Raw genomic sequence first — 14,784 nt, 5'->3', positions numbered from 1 at the left:
CAGCGGTCAATGAGCTTGTATTAACACCTGACTCCAAGGCCTGGCTACTGTTTGTTCCTCCATGTGGGGCCCCCAGGGCCCCCCCCCCCCCCACCCACCCCCCCCACCCAGCACAGGGAACCGATCCCAACATCAATAACAACATCCTAGAAGGCTGCTCGCCTCGAGAGGGAGGGAGGGAATGCGAGGAGAGGGAGAGAGAGAGGGAGGGAGGGAATGCGAGGAGAGGGAGAGAGAGAGGAGGGAGGGAGGGAGGGAGGGAGGGAGGGAATGCGAGGAGAGAGGGAGAGAGAGGGAGGGGGATGGATAAAAAGAGAGCGAGTAGGCTTCTACCTACTTGATGTGCCGTCGCATATCTTTGTACCACACCTCCTCTTCTTGCCCCCTTTTAGTTCTTTTCTCGTCGGTGTGAACAAACCTGGGGGCGGAGGCAGCCAGTCAATAATTTTTTATCGGCTCTGGCTGTCACTCACCTCAGGGTTACCGTGACGACCTGGCTCGGATGTGCAGCTCTCCTCTCCTGAACTTCCTGTCTGCCGATATTCTCTCTCAATGGACAATGAGAGCTCAATCGCTCCATGCATTAGCTTGAAAGCCCTTCATTTCTACGCACACGTCTCTTGATATCTCTGTCTCCGCTCCGCCGCACACCCACACACACACACACACTTTCTCTCCAACTCAATAACGTCCACCACTGTGTTTGCATCGACTGCTTGTTATCACCTCTCTCAGGTCAACAACAACTAAATATTCTGTCTCTCTTTGTCTCTCCCTCTTCCCCATCTCTCTCTTTCCCCTCCTTCCCTACATCCTTCGCTCTCTCCCTCCCTCCATCTCTCTCTCTCTCTCTCTCTCTCTCTCTCTCTCTCTCTCTCTCTCTCTCTCTCTCTCTCTCTCTCTCTCTCTCTCTCTCTCTCTCTCTCTCATCTCTCTCTCTCTCTCTCTCTCTCTCTCTCTCTCTCTCTCTCTCTCTCTCTCTCTCTCTCTCTCTCTCCTCTCTTCCCCCCCCTCTCTCCCACCAGGCCCTGCCCATGGCAGAGGTGGACGGACCAGGCCCCCAGGGGGCGGAGCCTCAGATTGCCATGTACTGCGGCCGCCAGCTCCTGCATATGAACCCCCAGACGGGCAGTGGGAGCCAGACCCCCAGGGACGCCAGGGCTGCTTCACCGAACCCAGCCAGATCCTGTCCTACTGCAGGAGGTAGGCCACAGGCACACCACCACTGCTGAACCCAACGCACCCTCCTGGAGAAACACATAGAGCAACTGTCCTGGAGAAACACATAATACTACTAGTGCTCTTCACTGTGTGCTATATAGATCTGTACTCTATGTAAGGCGACTATTGATACAGTAAGATCAGTCTGAAAATGTTCATTCTGTCTCTCCAACTGGGTTTGTCTTGTCCTCTCTGATCTATATATTTCTGCATATATAGTGGAGCGATGGTGGGGAAATATTTGGGAATATTTCTTTAAATGTTCCTGGTGCCGTGCATCTGTCCCCCTCCTGTTCCCTGGCGTGTCCCCTGTTCTCTCTCAGACCATCCTGGACCATCGTCGAAATGGATGAGAAATATATGGGCTAAGATAGATCAGGAGGTCGCGGGTTCAAATCCCGCCCTGTACGCCACTTTGGTTTAAAAGTGTCTGCTAAATGAACACATGACACATATACACAGTAGCTTGTGTCGAATGCCATGAGGGCCCTTAACAACACTCAGACGAAGGTGGTCGGGTGGGATTGTGCGCCACCTGGAGGCGGCACGCGGCACCCCTCCTGAAAGAGCACAGTCACACTGCTCGAGCGGCCGTAATGTGATTAAGACGACGCATTATGCATCTGTGATTGCTTTCCCATGGAAGCCATCCTTTTTTTTTGTTTTGTTTTTCTCAACGTTTGTGGAGCAAGCTTTTAGAGCCGTGCCAAATATGTCTCCTGACCTATTAAACCTCATTCTAGGATGCCGGTTACTTATCGGCGTATTCTTGTAATTGAAAGTAGTCGGTAATAAAATTAGGATTACTGAAAAAAAGGAGAACGATCAGTTGAATTTGAGCGGACAGGGCTGTAATAGCGTCCAGCTGAGAGCCTTGCATACAGCCTGCCCTCAGAGCCTCAAAGATGTGTTGCATGAATCTGTCCTTTGTTACCCCTCTATCCCAACTGACTGTGATCTCCCTCTTCCCCATCCCTTCCTTTCCCTTTTTTCGATATTCCCCTTTTCATCTCCACCCTGTCATCCTCTTGTTTCTTGTTCTCTCCCTGTCTCTCTGTCTGTCTTTGTCCCACACCATGTCTATCCGTCCGTCTGTCTTGTGTGTGTGTGTGTGTGTGTGTGTGTGTGTGTGTGTGTGTGTGTGCCGCTCGCGTCCAGATGTACCCAGACCTGCAGATTTCCCACGTGGAGGAGTCCTCCAACCCGGCCACCATCCCAGCCTGGTGCAAGAAGGGCTGGGACCACTGCAAGACGCGCCCCTTCATCGTGCTGCCCTACCGTTGCCTAGGTACGGGAAGAGTCATTGTTATTGTCACCGCCCATAGATATCCTTCCCTTCACTATAGTTGGGAACCGTCAGTTTGTCATTCGAAAACCAGACTGTGTTCGCCTGTCTTTTGATGTGGGGAGCCAATTCAGTGAACGTGCAGCCACATTCCTGACGGGATGAGTATTGGACGGGTATTGCTCGACGAAGCACCTTTTTAACTTTGCTGTGTCCTTGATATATGGGCTGCTGCCCCAGCTGGTGCGCTTGTAGTAGTGCTGCAGCAGCACAGAGACACGCTCTCCTCCCAGCCTCACCTCCCCACAGCACCACAGTCAGCGCTAAGAAACACCTGCTCGTTACCATGCCGTTTTCTGTCATTAGCATGGAGCTCGGGGTTAAGACTGCCTCCGACAGGGCTCATTCACTTTCGATGGCGCGCTGTACTCATCCGTTCTTCCCACCCACCGACCCCTTGCTCTCTCCCTTGTTCCTTCCCTCTCTCCCTTCCTGTCTCTCTCTCTCCTTCCCTCCCTTCCTGTCTCTCTCCTTCCCTCCCTTCCTCCTGTCTATCTTTCTCTTTCACCTTGTCTACAATCCTCCATGTCTTCCTCCATGTCTCCCTCCCCTCCCCCTTTCCTCTCTCCCCTCTCTTCCGTCCCTCACGGTATCCCTGTCTACGATCCTGCCTGTCTCCCTCTCTCTCTCTCTCCCTCCCCCCCTCCCTTCCTGGCGCCAGTGGGGGAGTATGTGAGCGAGGCCCTGCTGGTGCCTGATCGCTGCCGTTTCCTGCACCAGGAGCAGATGGACGCCTGCGAGAGCTACGTCTACTGGCACAACGTTGCCAAGGAGGTGAGGGGCTTTTTAAAGACATCTTTTTGGGGGTATTTATTGGGCTTCATTGGACAGTTTGCAAGTAAAGTGTGGAAAGGCAGGGTGGGGGGGGGAGAGAGAGAGAGAGAGGGGGGAAGACTTGCAGCCAAGGCCTCAGCCTGTAGGGTACTCTCAATTAACCGGTGAGCTGCTGGCCGTTGGCAAACGTCCTTTTTTAGAGACTCGACACAAATTGGAGTGGTGTTTTAGACCCAGATGCAGACGAGATCCGCTGTCGAAGGGAAATATGACCTGGTAGAGGGTTGTGTTCCTTTTTTTAAATTCGAATTTGAGCGCAAGGGAAGGTCTGTAGATGGCGCTGTCAGATTACATTCATGACTGACTGACGACAGGCTCTGACAGCGAAGAGAGAAGGGTGGAATGTAATAGTGGGGCAGTGTTGAAGCAAAGTATGAACACACTTCCGTAGTGTGTCTCTAGTGATCGATAGCAGTACACAAGCAAACGCATCCTCAACATTTGCCCTTTTTATGTTATTGTATGACTGTGGCTTTAATGGATTCATGCAGAGGTTGTGATCACCGGAATGAGACGCTGTGAATTGAAACTGTTTTGGATTAGATTTTGTCCTGAACAGCATGGCAGCTGTTAGCCTGATACGTCCCTCCTGCCTGCCAACTCCCGTGTCCTCCTTTTTCCTCTTTATCTCTCTTCTGTCTCCCTCGTTCGGTCTTCTCTCTCTCCCTCTCCCTCTCTCTCCTTTGCAGTTTTCAAGATAGTTCATTTGAACACGATCGGGACAATTGGTTATCTTTAGATTCGTAATTTCCTGACGAACCATATCTCTTCCCCCCCCCTGTCCTTCTCCACCTCCCCTCTCGTCCTCTCCTCCTCCCCATTTCAGGCCTGCACCGCCGACGGTCTGGAGCTTCATAGCTACGGGATGCTGTTGCCGTGCGGTACCCGTTTCCGGGGGGTGGAGTACGTGTGCTGCCCGGGGAGGGGCGCAGGCGGCAGGATGGAGGCCGAGGCGGCGGACGCCCTCACCCCCAACCTCACCCCTCAGACCACTGGCAGAGTCAACACAGCGTACGTGTCTCACCGAACGGAGGCAGATAGGAGCCGCCGTTTTTGGTTCCCTTGAGGGAGACGTCGTCTTTGTTTGTCGCCGGGCTGCGCCGGGTAGCGTGTCAAGGCAGATCTCCTCCGGAGCCTGCGGAGCACGACGCCAGCGCGTAGAGAGAGACGCTCGCGCGACAGGGCGTTACATTTGATTAATTTGGCAGACGCGTGATGTGACGCGCATTTCGACTCCGTGCCTGTGCTGTCACTCTACTGAGGTCAACGCACAGAGTTAGGCGTCATGATGAAGAAAATGATGACGATGACGATGATGATGATGATGATGATGATTTCTCTCCCCCCCATGCAGCACCAAAGTGACCCCCCCCACCCCAAGCCCCTCCCCGGACGTCGATGAGGCCGACATGGAGGAGGAGGATGACGAGGTGGTGGAGGAGGAGGAAGAGGAGGAGGAGGAGGTGGAGGAGGAGGAGGAGGAGGAGGAGGAGGAGGAAGAGGAGGTGGACGAGGAAGAGGAGGTGGACGAGGGGGGGGAGGAGGAGGAGAAGGCGGCGGTCAAAGAGCCAGAGGTGTACGAGTACTCCGTCGACTCGGGTCCCTACCAGGCCCGAGACTACCTGGACTCTTACTACTACGCCAAGGGAGGCCAGGGGGCTCGCAAGCCCACCCCGGCCCCACCGCAGGCCAGGGGAGACAGCTGTGAGTACCCCCTCCCTCCCCCTGGCCCTCCATCTCAGTCCCCCTCAACTGCTCGCAGTCTACAGAGAGCTTTCTCAGCTCCTGGTTCATTCTGTACAGTGGTTAACAGTGCAGTAAGAAGGCTGGGTAAATGCTGACAACACCACTAAACCCTCAGCTGTCACTTACTCTTCCTTTACTGGGGAATGAAGTGCACTGCCCAGTTAGCATCTCCTCCACCGCCATACACTCTATCTCTCTGTACATTAATGGGTCTACCTTTCTCAAGCACATACACACATACACACACACACATGCACGCATACATACACACACGTCTGTCTCTGTGGCTGGATGTAGGACGTAGATAGGCCTGTCTATAGCTGATGTATTTGCTGCACTCCAACTCAATAATGCTGACCGCTCTCCCACTATGTGGATCAATGTCTCCCTGGCACTCTCGGCCTCGGACTGGGTAATGATTGTTATCTCTTTCTGTCTGACTAAACACCCACCTCTTCCTTTTTCTGCCTCGCGCTTTCTCTCCCTTTCTCCTTTTCTCTCCCTTTCTCCTTTTCTCTCTCTCTCTCTCTCTCTCTCTCTCTCTCTCTCTCTCTCTCTCTCTCTCTCTCTCTCTCTCTCTCTCTCTCTCTCTCTCTCTCATTCTCTCTTTCTCATTCTCTCTTTCTCATTCTCTCTTTCTCATTCTCTCTTTCTCATTCTCTCTTTCTCATTCTCTCTTTCTCATTCTCTCATTCTCTCATTCTCTCTTTCTCCCTCTTTTTCTCTCTCTCCCTCTCTCGTCCTTCTCTTTCTGTCCATCGCCCTCCGCGGCCTCCCTCTCTCGTCTCCCCCCCTGTCCCCCCCTCCAGTGCCCACACCCCGCCCCACGGACGGAGTGGATGTTTACTTCGAGATGCCAGGGGACGACAGCGAGCACGCCAACTTCCTGCGAGCCAAGATGGACCTGGAGGAGCAGAGGATGAAACGCATCAACGGGGTAAATGGAGGGGCGGAGACCCGGGAAATCAAAATTGTGATGAGATTTTCAGGCAGCCAATCGGATGAAGCTATCCCGGTGCACCCCCGCCCACTCTGCAGGCAGATTTGGGTAGATTGCTCAGGGATCGCAAAGTGATGTCTTAATGTAACGACGAGACAACGATCAGACACATCCAATGCTCCTGTTATCCAGACAGCGTTTCACAGAGGTTGCTAAAGTGAGACAGATAATTACAACCTCAGCCTCTAGGGATTCCTGTGTGTGCCGAGTACCGTGTGTGCCGAGTACCGTGTGTGCAGACTACCGTGTGTGCAGAGTACCGTGTGGTGTCGTCTGTGTGTGCCTAAGCTGACCTCCTTCTCTCGCTCTCAGATCATGAAGGAATGGGCGGAGGCAGACAACCAGTCCAAGAACCTGCCCAAGTCTGACCGCCAGGCCCTTAACGAGGTAAACACCAGAGGAAGCAGTCCCAAATATATCCAGACAATCCAAAGACGTACAAAGAAAGTACAGTCGGCCCCAAAGATATCCAAAGGCTGATCGATCCCAAAGATAAGCACAGATATCCAAACCCTGAACCCTGACCACGGTCCTCCCCTCTCTCCTGGCAGCACTTCCAGGGAGTGCTGCAGACTCTGGAGGAGCAGGTGACCGAGGCCAGGCAGAGGCTGGTGGAGACCCACCTGGGCCGGGTGGTGGCCACCCTCAACAACAACCGCCGGCTGGCCCTGGAGAGCTACCTGACAGCCGTGCAGAGCGAGCCCCCCCAGGTGAGCAGCCGAGGAGGGGGAGGAGGGTTCTTGGGTGAGGGCCAGAGGTCTCAAAGGGCATGTTTGAGGGGAGAGACCCCTTCTGTGGGGTTATGGTGAGAGAGGGTTCAATCGTACGCCACGATTAGAACCTCTTCTGCTTGCCGGGCTCCGTTGGGATGTTCGTTTGGCAAGGATCGTTGCCTGACTCCCTTTCTTCCCCTTTCCTCGTTGCCTTTCTCTCCTCCTCTCCTCTCTCCTCTCTCCTCCTCCCCCCCCCCCCCTCCCCCTAGCCTGAGCGGGTGCTGCAGGCGCTAAAGCGCTACATGGCAGCAGAGCAGAAGGACCGCAGACACACCCTCAGACACTACCAGCACATCGAGGCAGTCGACCCCCAGAAGGCTGAGCAGATGAAATTCCAGGTGTGTGCGTGTGTGTGTGTGCGTGTGTACAGGTTTTATTATTCTTGTGAGAACCAGAGGTCTCCCCAAGTAGACGAAGGAAAAATGGAAGTAGTGAATACATATTTCTGGTCCTCACAACTGCAAGTGTTATTGCTAGAGGGTGTTAGGGGTGTTATGCTTAGAATAAGTATTAGGATTAGAATGACATTAACGTTAGTGTTAGGCATAACACCATTTAGAAACAACATAAGGCTGCTGTTGCTGTAGTTCCTCACTAGTGTGGGTGTGTGGGTGTGGGGAGGTGTTGGTCTTTAAAGCCTTTTCAATTACATGTTTGTACTATTCCGTCTTGGTGAGGCTGTGCCTCATAATCAGAGGAGAAGCCTAAAGCAGGATGATGTGTTGCTTCGCAGGTGTACACCCACCTCCATGTCATTGAGGAGAGGATGAATCAGAGCTTGGCTCTTCTCTACAAAAACCCAGTCTTAGCCGAGGAGCTGCACGATGATATCCGTAAGCTAGTCGCTCCTGTCAGAGCTGTTAGGTTTCAGGGCCAGTCATTGACATCGTTAAAAAAGTATTTATAAAAACAACAGCTTTTTTTTTTTATCACACTTCAATTTCTAAATCTAGTTTCAGCCTGTGTGGATGCTTTGTGATTGATGTGCCTTGAGTGTTGCAGTCAAAACAATTAAGAGAAGCAGTACCAAGAATTTCAATGTACCTAGTACATTACCTACATTACCTAGTACTTAGTACAAAATGGCAAACAAACTTGAAACTGTCCCTCTTTGCGTTTACATTTCCCATTTCTTCTCTCCGTGTCCGTGCAGAGGAGCTGGTGAAGGCGGAACGCGGTGACATCAGCGAGCTGATGACCACCTCCTTCTCCGAGACGCGCACAACCGAGGAGCTTCTGCCGGCCGAGAGCCAGGAAGAGAAGGACGATGAGGAGGAGGAGGAGAGAAACTTCCAGAACAGGCCCTACCCACCCCACATCGGTACTGGAGATGTTTGCCACCACGGAAAACAGTTTCAACATTTCATCCTCAAAATATAATATTACATCCGCAAAAATACACAGCCACTCAACAGATGCATGCTTTTTATTAAATAACACACTTACACAACTCACAGGGAGTTACACACTCACGTGCAGATTATTTGAGTAAAACCATTTAATTACAGAAAGATTGAACATGTTGACCCTTAGAACACAAGATGGCCGACGTGTTAACTCTCTCCTGTTTGTCTTTTTATCCACAGATCCTCAGCCCAGCAGTAAGAAAGGTGAATGAGAGCCTGGGGGGGGGGGGGGGGGGGCATAGATAAATATCTATGCTTCACAGTTCAAATGTTCCAGAGTGTTCCGCACTGTATCTTAACGTGGCGTTTCTGTCTGTGCTCCCAGCCTCCACGGCGGATGAGTACGACTATGGCACGTCCGAGAAAGGCCCTGCGGATGAATACGAGGAGAAGGTGAGGGATTCTCTCCACTCTGGAGCATGTTTAGGGTCTGATGAATCGAGGTGTGTTTGCTCCCTTGTGTGCTGCAATTTCCACTCAGCTGGAGGCAAAGACGCTCTTCTGTAATGGCCTATTAAATGTTCTTTCTCTCTCCCTCACTCCATCTCTCCCTCTCTCTCTCTCTGTCACGCTTTCTCTAGATAAACACCTCTGTGGAGCTCAAGCAGGTGGTCTACAAGTCCCCGGGGATCGAGCGAGATGAGTTGGTAAGGATATTTCCACACATCACACAGCTTGCTAGACCGGCCCTCTTTTCTTTTTCTCCGTTCGTAAGTCTGTCTCTTCGAAGTTCACATTCTCCTCCTTTCCCTCTCTTCTCTCTCTTCTCTCTCTCTCTCTCTCTCTTTCTCTCTCTCTCTTCCTTCCATTTTCCTTGCTCCCTCCTTAGCAACCCGACGCCCTGGAGACATTCAACCGCGGGGCCATGGTGGGGTTGCTGGTGGTGGCCGTGGCGATCGCCATGGTGATGGTGATCAGCCTGTTGCTGGTGCGCAGGAGACCGTATGGGACCATTAGCCATGGCATCGTAGAGGTGAGAGCCAGCCCACGGACACACATCTTTGTATTTAGCCTCGGTCGAGTAAATACATGTAAATACAACTTTTTGACTATTTACAACAACAAAAAATCCACTGGGAGAGGAAAATGTGAAGGGTAGTTTAGTGAGCAGCGTGGTTTGACCTGTGCCTGTCTGCAGCAGGTTGACCCCATGCTGACCCCCGAGGAGAGGCAGCTCAACAAGATGCAGAACCACGGCTACGAAAACCCCACCTACAAATTCTTCGAGCAAATGAACTGAGGCGGTGGGTGTGGCCTGCCGGTCATGTCCAATCACATTCTTTGTTTCCCTCTAGGGGCGGTCCCACTCACTCCTCCAATGACGTAATTAAGATGTATTACAACCTAAAAGTAATTGACAAGATAGCAGGAGATATGCCCCTTTCATACTGTATATGACCAACCATGTCCCTGCATCCTTCTAGGAGGAGAACAATTCCATGTTGAGACCCAGTATCAAAGACACATATTACCAACTCACCCATCCTCCTAGTTGTTTGGTTCAGGGTAAAAAGGTGTTCTGGCCACAGTATTTCCACCTTCATTCAACAGACCCACAGCTTTCCACTGGTCTGAGTTGGCCCCCTTATTCTTCCAGAAGTGGTCATCTGTCAGAGCCAGCCCCATTGTTCGCCAGTGTTGTGACTGAAACAAGTTTTGATCAGTATGATATGAGTTAATTTAAGCTAATTGTAGGGTCATTGCAATTGATTAACATAAGGACATTAAAGTAAAAACTCTTCATGAGGAACCTTTTCAGTTATGCTTCGGCAACTACCAGTCCAATCCATGTTTTTGTGGACACTTCCTGTTCCCTCACTAACCACACCTCCACAAGCCAATGGTGGACTTGCCATCACTTAGAGCCAGTAATCATCACCATCATCATTATCATCATCATCACAAACCTGTCTGTCAGGGCTGTTGTGGAGGCTTGGTGAGCATGTGATGTCTTTTTAGCTTGATTGACCATAGGTACTTCACACCCAAAACAAAAACATAAATCTATCCATCCTAAACCCTTGTTGAGATGGTCTGCTTTCTCAACTCAAATCCATCCCCCTTCAATCTAAAGAATTGTACACAATCGACCCTAAGAGCCTACTTCATGTGACGGAAGCTACTCATTTGATCAGTGTATCAAATGTGCCATTGATTTAATTTAGTGAGTAAAGTGAATGATAGATTTTAATTTGTTCTTGTACTGCTACCTAAAGAATTGTAACAACGTAATCGGAAGTCCATTACTTTATTGAAAGCATGCAAATTTGGTGTATGATGCTACTGTATTTGTTACTGTTTTGCTTTTGATAAGATGGAAATGTCGCAACGGAGTCAGTGTACATACTTTAGGTCTAGAAGAAAAGAACCTTACTTAAAAACCGACATTTCTAAGATTAATTTGCATTGGTGTCATGGAGTTATATAAAATAGAGAACTTTGTGCTGTTCAGAGAGAGAGAACATTTTCCTAACATGGCTGATTGAAAACGGACTGTTGTAAAAACCAGCACAAGTCAACGACACAGTAACTTCTGACTGAATGTATTTTAGGTAGAAGCTGAAGCTCCATTTTGACTCTTGGTAGTGCATCTGCCACCCCTAGTGGGACCCTGAGGAAGTCCACCCATGTGTTGTAGACGAGCTTCTCGCCTGTTCCCCTCCTCTTCAGGTCCATGTAGCTCCCTGGTCCTGCTCTCCTTCCCATCAGGCTGAGTTTAGGTGTTGTCGTGGGTTCATAGTTGACTTCATTGTTTCAGAGCGTTAACAGGAACCAATAGGCGTTGATGGTGATGTTCAGATGATTGGTCGTCGTTTTTCTTTGAGCGGGGATATGTACAGTGTCGGTTTGAGTTCGAATGTGAACACCCTGTTTGCGTTTCTCCGGTATATCCGACTCATCTGTGGTCATGCCAACCTGACATCTTAGCCCCAACAATGTTGAATGTTAACCTTCTGATGATGACATTTTCAGTTAAACTCTGTCACCGATAGATCACATCTCACCGCCGTAATCACATTAGTCAGACTACGATCAATATTGTTCACTGTGTATGTTTATATTGCAGACAGGAGGGATCTCCCTCTTCTAGATTGTTGACCTGTTGGGTGGGTTTGAGTCAACCCCCATGCTAGCAGCTGAGCTAACTGAGAGGCTAATGTTCACGTCGTACAGTACGGCCAAGAGGAGCCTTCCCTTATTGTCCCTCCTCACTGCGAGCGCTGTGAATCTGCTGTTCCGACGACACAAACCAAAATCCCCCTTCTCTCACAGAATCCTGGAAATAGCTCTTTTTTTAAAAGATACATAAATACGAACAAATCCTGGAATCTTCATCTTTTATTTTGACCAATGGCTGTATTTCTGCTGTTGTGTACTTGCTGTAGAAACTCTGTAGTGATAACATCAGGGGAGGGATGAAGTGCACCACTCAAACTCATAACCACGTTATATCCTGAACACTGCGTTGAGTAGAAATGGGAAGTTCATATTCCATTTCCTGTGTTGCTTTTGACTGTAGGAATCCTAGATTGCGGTTGCATCATGATAGGTAAAGAGTGAGGATAGTCCTTGTATAATTTGTACAGTTCTGTTAGTAAATGAAAATGTGGTATATTCACAGTTGAAATCTGTTGACCTTGTATTGATACCGAGGTCATAGACGAGATTACGCTTGCCTATGTTTCCCCAACCTCTCAAGGTGTCCTACCAGCATTTAGCAGAATTAGACTAGTGTGTACTGTAGTTACTCACCTCACATTTGTATGTCTTCTCTTGGAGAAAAGAAAACTTCTATGTTGGCCTCCATTCCCTTCTCTCCCAATGATAATGTAAACGATGATCATGGAGATTTTAATTGCTGCATTATTGCCTTTTACAATGCTGTGTTTTGGATGTAATTATATGTATTTTTTTTTTATAAGTAATAATTGATTGGATAGAGAGGGTCTTGCTTATTCACTGTAAGAAAATTTAGGAATTCTAGCTTGTATAAGAACACATAGAATCCAGTGATGTGATCAGTCAAAAGGAATTGACCTATACTGTACGAATTGATCCCTAACGTAGCACCAAGCACAACTACAACCAGATGGAACAAAAAAATATTAAAAGAAAACTGATTTAAACGACCATTAGTGTGACTATGCTGATTGGAAGGTTTTGGTAGCATCTTTGAGAGAGCTGATCAGTTTCATTCAGATCTTGACCAAAGACATGCTCTAGAAAGACATTCGCCGTTTTACTAATTTGACAAATTGTCTCGAGTTGTTGTGTAATTACTGTACTATGTGCAAGCAATCTGAGAAACAGACGTCTGATCAAGCTAATTAATAGTGTAATAAAATGAAAAATGACCCATAAACTCTTGTTTGTGCTTTGTTGAATCACAGTTGTAGTAGGGCTGTGGTACACACCTTGTGGTTTGGAGGGGTGCTGGGATGGGTTGGGTTGGGGGGAGCCCCTCTGATTCAGTTCCACACTGCTCATGGAGAGTATATTTCCATAGCAACAAGGAAGCACTTCTTTGGAAATAGAAACTTTAAGCTCCTGCAGAGTCTCGTGGGTGTTCAACCCCTGCCATGTGAAATCCATGAAATGACAAATACAGAAGTAATAATTAATATAAATAAGTTATTTGTAACTGTATATTTTGTATACTACATAGGCTATATATTTTTCTTTTTATTGAATGCCATTTTTTTGCAGAATAAAAGCACAGGTATAAAAGTAAACTTGGTGTCTTGAATGACCCATCAAGTAAGGCATGTGACGTGACATAACTATTTACCTTCAAACTCCTATCACATCAGAAAGGTGTCACTGTTGACATTTACTCAAAGCTTCAGAGTAAGAGAGTCAGAAATGTCATTGTGGTTGGCAAACAAGTAAGGCATCTTTACAGTCTGTTACAATACCCACAATGGTACCGTTTTCTCACAAAGCACACTGGTCTGTGGTCTCTCAGTACCTAAAATATTGTTCCAAGTAAGCCTCAGCTCAAGTACATTTTACTTCTGATTCCATTTTCAGATTGTTTGACCGTGTCTAAACCTAGAGGTTGCCTTCTAACCTATATATGTCAAGACCCCGACAATATTTACAAAACACGCCAGTCTAGCGATTTTTATTCGTTCAGCATCACAACCTTGATACTAGGATACTTGATACTAAAAACAAGTCATTCATTCAATTGAATAAATTAAATTCACTTTATTAACCGTTATTGGAGTCGCATTGTAACAGAATTGACAGTGCAACCCAGAACAGTACATTTAATCTTACTTAAACCTCCCCCAGTATGATTCATCCCCAAACACACCGTGGCTCCCCTCTTCCAGTCTCGACATTTACAAATTACAGAGAACTGCAGCCATGTCCATTCCTCCACAGCTCACGTCTTCCTAACCGCATTAACCCAGAAATGTTCTCTACTGACATCATGTCAGTGACATGAAGTTCTCTCACAGTCTGTGTTGTGAGCACCTCGGCCGCAGCTCTAGCCTCGCTCGTGTGAGGGAAACAGTCATAGTGGTAAAGGTTAAAGGTTCTCAGAAGTGCTGCTTTCTTTACACAGTATCGCTGACTTGCCCTTCTTGATTCACTGCCTCTTTGATTCATTCAAGGTGAATATGAATATGAAACTAACCACTATAATCAACACAACATTTCTAGCGTCCGGAGAGCGAGATCAAAGTAATTCTGCAAAGTAAAATAATAAAAATTAAACGATATACCATAAGTTCTATTAAAGAAAGGGTGCACGACCATGTCATTTGTTACCCCCATCCTTAAAACCCCCGACAGCATTATGGTTCGCACTAAGACGCTCTGAAAATGAAATTAGGACCACACGGGGCTTTATTCTCATCCAAATAATATTTTCATTACGATCATCCTGTGTGCCTTTAAATTGCCGATGTTTCAAACAGAAGCAACCTGTACATGTCAACGCACACTTACTGTTTGTCTCATCAAGTTAATCATCATTCATTTACAAAATAAGGTAAGGTATCTTATCAATAATGTTGCAGGAATTTGGCTAGTTTAAATTCGAGCACGTCGGGTAGTTAAACTTGAATAAATATGAATAAATCCGCAACAATCTGTTAAAAGATCTCATTATTACAATAGTGGTGTCAGTCTTGTGGGCTCAGTTGTAAACTTTGTATTCCCACATTGTTTTTGGGTTAGGGTTAGGGTTAGGGTTAGATTTTTTATTTGACAAATTAAAAAATGTGTTCTGAAATAAGAAAACGTAAATTTGTATGGTGGAATGAGAAGAATAGTTCTCATTCAGCTCTCTAAGGGAATCCTGTTTATACAAACAACCCTTTTAACTTTTCCACCACACACACACACACATCAGTGAGTCAGCATAGATGCGGGAGTCTGCATGCAGCGTTAAACTGACTGAAGAAGGGCAATTGCGGGTGTTTAGGGGTCGTTGGGGGTTGGTGA

General features: G+C 48.0%; 1 protein-coding gene across 1 annotated transcript; it reads left to right on the top strand.

Annotated features, from left to right (window-relative positions):
* The first annotated feature begins 1,029 nt into the window (after positions 1 to 1,029).
* On the top strand, positions 1,030 to 12,688 carry aplp1 (amyloid beta (A4) precursor-like protein 1). Its single transcript, XM_062466677.1, is given in 17 exon segments — positions 1,030 to 1,128; positions 1,131 to 1,201; positions 2,377 to 2,509; positions 3,228 to 3,340; positions 4,227 to 4,411; positions 4,755 to 5,104; positions 5,956 to 6,083; positions 6,459 to 6,533; positions 6,698 to 6,856; positions 7,129 to 7,257; positions 7,653 to 7,752; positions 8,073 to 8,240; positions 8,506 to 8,529; positions 8,651 to 8,718; positions 8,907 to 8,972; positions 9,155 to 9,298; positions 9,467 to 12,688. Coding segments are annotated over 17 exon segments (2,106 nt in total). The 5' UTR covers positions 1,030 to 1,034; the 3' UTR covers positions 9,566 to 12,688.
* Positions 12,689 to 14,784: the final 2,096 nt, after the last annotated feature.

This window comes from Osmerus eperlanus, chromosome 7, assembly GCF_963692335.1.
Source record: "Osmerus eperlanus chromosome 7, fOsmEpe2.1, whole genome shotgun sequence".
In the NCBI taxonomy this organism is placed as follows: domain Eukaryota; kingdom Metazoa; phylum Chordata; class Actinopteri; order Osmeriformes; family Osmeridae; genus Osmerus; species Osmerus eperlanus.
Note: the sequence above shows the minus strand (reverse complement) of the source record. Positions and strands in the feature narration are given on the sequence as shown.